Source organism: Triticum dicoccoides, chromosome 4B (genome assembly GCF_002162155.2).
Source record: "Triticum dicoccoides isolate Atlit2015 ecotype Zavitan chromosome 4B, WEW_v2.0, whole genome shotgun sequence".
NCBI lineage: Eukaryota > Viridiplantae > Streptophyta > Magnoliopsida > Poales > Poaceae > Triticum > Triticum dicoccoides.
The window spans coordinates 15,744,134-15,752,947 of NC_041387.1; the positions used below are offsets into that span (position 1 = coordinate 15,744,134).

At 43.7% G+C, this 8,814-nt stretch overlaps 1 protein-coding gene across 1 annotated transcript; it reads left to right on the forward strand.

Annotated features, from left to right (window-relative positions):
- Positions 1-2,722: 2,722 nt before the first annotated feature.
- LOC119293204 lies at positions 2,723-3,607 on the forward strand. The gene has a single exon (XM_037571749.1). It carries the CDS (start codon positions 3,047-3,049, stop codon positions 3,347-3,349), a length of 303 nt encoding a protein of 100 aa, XP_037427646.1. The 5' UTR covers positions 2,723-3,046; the 3' UTR covers positions 3,350-3,607.
- Positions 3,608-8,814: the final 5,207 nt, after the last annotated feature.

An 8,814-nucleotide genomic window follows, 5' to 3' on the forward strand; every position in this document is an offset into this window, starting at 1 on the left:
ACAAAAAAAAAATCCTTGTGTACATGAGCTCCTGTACTTTCGGACTTGCTGCTATATATCACATAAAAAAAATCCTTGTGTACATGAGCTCCTGTACTTTCGGACTTGCTGCTATATATCACATACAAAAAATATCCTTGTGTACATGAGCTCCTGTACTTTCGGACTTGCTGCTATATATCACATACAAAAAAAATCCTTGTGTACATGAGCTCCTGTACTTTCGGACTTGCTGCTATACAAGCTAGTGTGGATTTCTGAATTTGAACAAGTACACAAGATGAGCAGAGAGGACGAGCATGGACCTGAACTGCTGCTGGTGTGATGGAACTCGTCCTCCTCCTAGGCGAGGACCATGGCTGGATCAGCTTTTTCCCTCCAAATCGCTTGTCACTGCTACACAGGAATGATAGATATCTTAATGATTCATGAACTAAGCTGAATAAGCCTAGGTCCAATTTCAGAATAAGCCTCGGTACAGACACAGCTAGCAAGTGGCGGTGCCTGGGCCAGAGACGATGGAGAAGCTAGCTTACGAAATCGAGGAAAGAAATGGGGGCCAATGGATCGATGGGTCGGATGCGAGTACCTGCATCGGCCGCGACAGATCTGTACGGCACTGGTCCGCGGCACGTAGGGCCTTGATGGCGACGGGGCATGCCGGCGACGTCTCGCCTTAGTCCTCCCCCTCGGCGAACCGCTCCACATCCCGCAGCTTAGGAGGGGAACACGAACGGCGGGGACATTTAGCCGCCGACCACACCCGCCTAGGACACCGGGGAGGGGCGGCGCCCGCGGTGCTGGCTCGTCCGGGTACGGCGGGGCACCAAACCGTACCGCCCGCAAATACTGCGCGGAGGGCACTCACGGCGACCGAGGTTCGCCGTCGTCCTGTCGCCATAGCGCCGCCATCGGTCGCCCTTTTCCTTTGACCTTTCATTCGAGGTTGTGTGCGTGGGCCTTCCGTCAGACTGCGGGTGAGGAAGGGCGACGATGGGTATTGAAAAAACAAATGATCACGTTAAATTCCACTAATGCCCTTCACTTGTTTTTCGGGGGAACCAGCCCGCGTTTTCGTTAAACAGTGAACTACCGAAACTACCCCTGAGCGCAAAATATACTATCAGAAATCGGGAGTAGTATTTCCATATCTGGGCCATCCATACAGAAAAATGAACGGCCAAAATTCATCTGATGCACCGTAAAATGTCTCTAAATATACAGTGTACGACACTAGCCATGCATGCGCTATCTAAATATCCATCGAAGCATGTCATCTTAGTGCCAAAAAGAGAAGCATGTCCTCTTTGCGTTAGTCCGTGGCTTGGGCTCTTTGTGTAGAGAGGAAACCCGAACAAACGATTAAGAACCTAGTTGGATTTTAGGAATATGAAAACACATAAATGGGGAAGATGCATGATTTAAATGTCACGTACCTAGAATCCTGCGAGAATTCTGCAGCAACCTCCTTTGGATGGTGCACTAAAAAAATAAAACGAGATATAAACCCGTGTTAAGATTCCTAGGGCGTAGGAATGAATTTGTAGTAATTTGATAACTCCAAGCCCATGATCCAAATGGTTTCCATAGAAAGGATTTCTTAGAGTTGTAATCATTCAGAGTTTCTATGAAAGTCGTATGTATACAATTCAAAGAGACCCTCCTAAGTGGGCATAAAAAACATCTTCTATTAGGTTTCTCTTAAATATGCAATCATGAGGTAATCTACACTGACCCAACACACTTCACAAGTCATTGGACCTTATTAATTATTGCATCGTTTGGAGTAGTACTACAAGTATTCAACCCAAACACGAGCCAAAATCGCACCATGTAGTATTTGGTTTCGCATAAGTATGGCGTGAGTGGTTGATGTTGAGAAGGACTAGAACCAAAAAGATATTGACGTTAGCGTCAAGAACTTGAGATGCCCCTCCTAGCAACAATACAACATTGACGTGTAGCACGGCTCGTCACTTTCACAAAAAGCCGGTTGGCCTGCCTCCGAGACTTCCCAACAGTATGTTATGTATGTTATTATTGAAATGCCACTACATTACAAAAGAAATGTCAATATCTTTCGTTCTTCCATGGATCCAAAAACCGGCTTGGATTCTACAAAACGCCGGCCGGGTCACATGCGCCGCGAGCCGCGATTAGAATAGGCATTGCTGGCGCTCTCCGAGCTAAAGGTCGGCCCGCCCGTGAGCCCATGACACACATCACAACCCTTGATTTGTCTCGGCTCTCTCTGGCGGCTCCCAACATTTTCTACAGGTACAGGCACGCATGGAAGTCGTGCCCTGCGTCTTGACCCCTGCGCTGTAACCTAGCGCCGAGGTCGTGATGATCGGTAGCATTGTCACGCAAACGGCGACGAGGCCCGCCTGCTCGCTGACGAGCAGTGCAGAGTAGAGTGCTGCGGCAGCACGTTCCTCGGTTGCTACCAAGATCAAGATCAGATAGGCATACCACCACGCCGATTGCCAAGACATCATCCACGAGAACCCTCGCCGCCGCTGCTGCTAGCCAGAGTGTTCGATCAAATCTGCCTGCAGCAGCATCTGCAACCGTATTGCCGGTACACGGTTAGCCGCCGGCGGATTTGCGTGCGTGCGCGGTTCTGTTTTGGTCTCCCAGATGCCACAAAGGCGAAACCGAACGCGGAAAAGGACGCGCCGGCCAACGGGCCAAGCCAGGCCACCACCCGTCCTGAGCTGAGCTCCTGATCGAGACCCCGGCCGTCACATCCGTCGGCCGATCAAACCTCGCCGAACTAACCCTGTTTGCGCCGCTATAAAACCTCCAGGAAACCCGCACCACGTCGTACCCGCATACCACCGAACCAAGAACCAGGCCTCCCGACCCCACCGTGAGCATGCGCTTCGCGTGAACGGCGCCGCTGCTCCGCTACCACATCGGCCCTTCTTCTTCCTCCTCGGACCACGCCGTCTCTTTGTGCTCTTCGTCTCAGACAGTTCCACTGGGAGCTAAGGAGCTAGCGTGATTCACTAATCTATAGCTGGAGAGGACAGGAGATACAGGCATGGAGCCCGGAGCTGTCTCGACAAGCAGGGCGGTGGCCTTCTCCTGGGAGCAGGAGCCGGGGGTGTCCAAGGAGAGCACGAAGAAGGTGGAGGCACGGACGCACCAGCTGCGCGTGCCGCCTCCGCCGGGAGGTCCCGGAGCACCGTCCCTGTCGCCGCCGGTGAAGGCGGTGAGGAGCAGGTCCAGCAGGCGGGGCGTCCGGCCGGAGGAGGACCCGTTCCTCGCGGCCTACGTCGCCTGCACGGCCAGCGGCAGGAAGACCGGCCGGGGGCACACCGAGGCCCAGAAGATGCTCGGGTAGGCCGGGCTTAGGTTTGCTCTTGGGCTTGGCCTCTCTTGCAAGACCTCTTGTGGTGTTGCGGAGCACAGCGTCGTCAGCCTGGCTAAAAAACCCTGAAATGGAAGATCATTAGATTTCCCTAAAAAAAGGATGATCATTACATTGACTATTTCTGGTGTTTTTGTACTATACGATTTTTTTTGCCATTTTGTACTACTGCTGATGTCCTGTGGTGCAGATCATGTTCGTTAGTGGATGACAAGTACAGTAGCAACAAAATCAGAATCCTATAGTTTGGAGTTTTAAATTCAGTCACATGTTTTTTTGAGTGGTGTTAGGACCTTAATTTTTAGCTAAAAAGGCGACGACCAATGAACATGTGACCAACTTCTGAACTTTGGTGACAAAACTTGTCTACGAATGAGATTATACCGAGATACACGCGCACGCATAGTTGTGTAAATATGGATATCAGATTTCAGTCTTTGTTGGATATAGTTATGTACTATCAATCTTAACACCCCACCAAGAGGTGGCTTTTTGGCGGTACAATAAACGTTAAATTTTGAGAAAATGAAGTTTGGTTGTATGAGCAATGGAAGTATTATTTGTAGGAACAATTTCAAATTTTGGAAATTACATGAACATTTCATTTGATGTACTTGAACGCCTTATCTAACTCATATGAAAATTTTCTATATATGATGGGGCACATATTTATTAAAGTAGTATTTACATAAACATTTTTTAGAACATATAAAAGTCTTTAGCCATTTATGGTTTTACTAAAAAAACGACTACTTTTCATCAGCTTCAAGAAAATTGCACTAGAATTTGAGACCAACGTCTAAAAATATCATACTAAAGCTACAATAATAACTAGAATGGAAATATAATTATTGAAGTTAAAAGTTACGTAAATATTTTTAACCATAGTTGAAAATATTTTTCCATTCATGATTTTGAAAGGCAAATTTTAATAAAAATATATTTTATTTGGCTCATCGACATCCATAACTTACCACATCTACAAAACGAATTACTCCCTCCTTTCACAAACATAAGATGTTCTATCCTTTTTCTGATTTGGTTGCGTGTTTGTTTACTCATTTCAGTCTGTACGTAGCTCATATTAAAATATCCAAACCATCTTATATTTATGAATGGATGGAGTATAATGCAGTAGTTGGATCGTTAAGTTGTATACATTGAAGCATGAAAAGATCAGAAAACACACTGAACTACACAAAGTAAAAGATTTAAGGGCCGGGCCTAATACACCAAGAGGGTGCGTGGTCCTGCATTCAGACGCAAAAAAAGGATGCAAGAGCTATATACCCGCGACAGCTATATCTCTCTTAATGTAAGAATAGCTCTCATCTCGCCAGAAAGCACTTCCGACTGGGGCCGCAAGTGATTAGTGTTTTTTTGCTTTGCGCTAGCTCGGCCGGGGTTAGTTGCGGAGGCGCCTATACCTTGCTTGAGGCGACTTCGATGGTAGGCTCACCTGACGCGAATGCCATACTGGGTTAGCTCAAGCGTGCGGGAGTCCACTTCCTTGTTTTTTCCCTGTTTTTTTTTAACCTTTTTTTCATTTTTGATTTCCTTTCTTACATTTGTTTATACTTCCAAATATTCTAAACATATACTACTATATTACCAAAAATATAAACTTTATCTGCATTTTTTAGAAATGTGAATCATGCATTTGAAAAATGTTAAATGTGTAAATAAAAAAATGTTCCTCATGTTTACAAAAGATGTATAATGTGTATGGAAAACAATAGATATCCAAAAATATATGTTTTCTATAAATGTCAACAATCTGTTTCAAAAAACATTAAAATGCAAAAAAATGTTCCTGATATATACCAAAAATGTAGAATGTGTATTAAAAAAGTTAACGTAAAAACATATATTTCTAAAATGTTGACCGTGTAACAAAAACATGGTAGTAATATTTTTATTAAAATGGTAAACATCGATAAAAACTGTTCCTCATGCATACCAAAAAAATTAAAATGACTACAAAGAAATAGTCCTTAAACACAAATATTTGAAAAAATGTTAATCATCTATTTAGAAAAATGCTAAATGTGTACAAATTTTTTCCCGATGTATACGAAAAATCTAGAACATATATTGACACTTTTTTATGTTCAACATATAATTTTTGAAAGATGTTTATTGTGTATAAAAAATGTTAATAATACATTTCAAAAGTGTTAAACATGTACTAAAAATGTTCCTATACTAGCAGAATGTACAATGTGTATAAAAAAAGTACTCCCTCCGTCCCATAATGTAAGACGTTTTTTGACATTAGTGTAGTGTCAAAAAACGTCTTACATTATGGAACGGATGGAGTAGTCATCAAATATTAATATGTTCAAATGTAATAATGTATTTACAAGTTGTTAAAAATGTTTCTAATGTAAACATAAAATGTGCAAATATGTATGAAAAATTTAGAGATGTGTTGAATAAAACTGAAGAAATGAAAGAAAGAATCAAAAGAAACTCCTCAGAAACGAAGAAAAGTGGAAACCCGAAGAAAACCATGAAAAGTAAGTAAATAAGAAAGAAAAACTAAAGACAAGTAAAGAAAGCTGACGAAAACCAAGAAAGAAAGAATAAATAAAGTAAAAAGAATTGAAAAGGAAAAACAAAATAAAAACAAAGAGAAAAGAAACAGGACAACTGCAGAAAAACAATGCAAAAATAAATTGAAGATAGGTAAAACATAAGAAACCCGAATAAAACAAGAAAAACCAGAAAAGAGTTTTAAGAAACCCAATGAAAATACGAAACAACTAAAAAAGCCAAAATTGGAGAAGAAACCTACATAGGAAAATAACCGAAAGAAACCAAAAACTAAACCCAGTTTTTTAGGGGGGACAATTTAAACCCAATGAACGAAAGAGTTGCTATTTTAAGAAAAGCTTAGGGTTTCTTTACCTCCCGTCGGCGCCGCCGCCAATCCGCCTCGTCTCCGGTGGCCTTAGGGCCATGACGGCGCGGTGGATCTCGGCCCTTGCCAATGGGAGGGCTCCGTTTTTAGATGTTTTTTCAAGTTTTGTTAGGGTTTGTGTCCTGCTCAGGAAGACGAGACGACGGCGGCTCCCTGAAGATGAAATAAGGTCTTCCCCGCCTAGCCCCCATTCTGGTGGTGTGCCTAGCATCGCGGGTGGTCGTGTGAAGGTGTGTCTCCGGCGGATCTATCCTTGGTGGATTTGCTTGGATTTGGTCGTAGTTTGTCTATGTTTGTGTTTCTTCAGGTTTGATCCTTCCGATCTACGCTACTCTTCATCGGCGGCGATTGTTGTTCTGTTGCGTTGGTCCTATGGGGCCTTAGCACGACGACTTCCCGACTGTCTACTACAACAAGTTTTGCCTGACTCCGGCGAGAGAGAGACAATGACGGCGGCGCGTCTTCGGCTCGCTTTAGTGCTTATAGTCGTCGCTAGGTGGTTTATGGACCTAGATGTAATTTTTATTATTTCTGGTGTCCGTTGAATTGTCATGATTGAAGATGAATAGATTGAAATTTTTCTCGCAATTTTTTTTTTAACCCAATGAACAAAACTCAGCGAACCAGAACGAAACACAACGAATGAAAATAAAAACAGATGAATTGGCCCGACCTAGTATCTATAGTAAGGGATGAAGCTTCAGGCACGGACGGATCCATCACACTAAACCAGATATAGCTCCCAAGGTTCGTTGCCTTAACTGCGTTCGTTTCTTTCAGTTTTAATCTTTGTATGTTTTTCGTTTCCTTTTCATATTTCTTTGTTTTTTATTCTATTTCTTCACTGACATTCTCCATTTTATTTGTTTTCTTTGATTTTTCACTCGTTTTCTTTGTTTCCTTCACAGTTTTCACGGGTTTTTAATTTGTTTTTATTTGTTTCTTTCTTGGGTTTTTTGAGTGTTTTTGCTTACGTTTCTTTCTTCATTTTTCTTTGTTTCTTTCTTGATTTTTTTTTTGAGGAACTTGACAGTGGGAGAGAACTCCCACTGCATATTTTTCATATATCCATATAAATGGGGTGTTTACATAGATATATCACTTACATCACATCCCACCCTCACTACTGGTGTCACCAACAGGGGGGTGGTCAGCTAAGCCATGATCAGCACTCACACACTGTTTTTGGTTCTACGCAAGCTAACAGAGTACAGAAAAAAGAAGGACTCAACTAAGTGTGTCACAATATGAGAGCAGGGCAGCCCTGCGTGCACCTTTCACTCTATGTTGCGAGAGCCCCAAGTCCTCCTTGAAACGCTGAAACCAAGATGTAATGCTTGGGGCTACACCTCTGAAGTGCTTATTATTTCTTTCTTTCCACAAACTCCAGGCAGCAGTGTAGAACGTTTCGATGAAGAAAGGATGGGGCAGAATGGTTTGTGCGTTCTGCAGCGCCACAAACCTATTATGGAAATCCGGCCAGTCAACACCTATCCTGGCCCAGCACCTTTCACTAAACTGGCAAGTGAAGATCATATGCTCAAGAGTCTCCTGAATGTTTCGCCCGCAAAGGAGGCACGTGAAATCACCCCCAATATCATAATGTCTCCTCCTGAGCATGTCACAAGTGTTCAACCTGTCTTGCAGCAACAACCATCCAAATACCTTGATTTTCATTGTACAGTTAGATTTCCAAAGGAGCCTAAAAGAGGGATGAGCTGTTGCGTCGCGGGAAAAGTTGTTATAATAATCTTTTGGTCTGTATTTGGCTGCACCCCAAATGTAGTGCCAAACATCAGATATTGTCGTCGTTGGGTGTATGTGGGATGTTGCATGCTGGACATCCCGTACCTCAATAAGAGCACGGGCAGACAGCGGTAGGTGAAAGGTTTCATGCAGCTCATCGTTGGCCCAGAAGTCAGCGACCGTCATGTCCTCATGCACAGCAAAAGAGAAGGCGCGTGGGTGTGAAGATTGAAGCACATCATTGGACCACAGATCCTTCCAGAGCAGCGTGGTTGATCCATCAACCACTTGGACACGAGTGATCCCCCTGTAAATGGGCGTTAGTTTGAGAACGTCTTTCCACCAGAAAGACCCGATCGAATCCACCGCATGAGGCACCTGGGTGGCATAGTGATTATCCCAAAGCATTGTAACCCATGGCACGTCCAGCTTGTTATAGAACTTGTGCAAAAACTTTAGCAGGAGGGCATCATTATGTATTTGAATGTTGATTACTCCCAGCCCGCCCTTACTCTTGGGCTTGCAAACTAGATCCCAGGCAGCCAGCGAGTTGCATTTTTCTCCTTGATCAGTTTTCTTTTTCCAGAGGCATCTCCTTCGAATCTTGTCTAGAATTCCAATCAGTTTCGGAGGGAACTTGAGCGTGCACATGGCAAACACCAGGAGTGATGTGACAGAAGCATTGAGCCATGAGAGGCGGCCCCCATAAGACATCATGGCGATCGTGGCAGTGAGACGACGTTCCATTTTGCAAACCAGAGGCATGAAT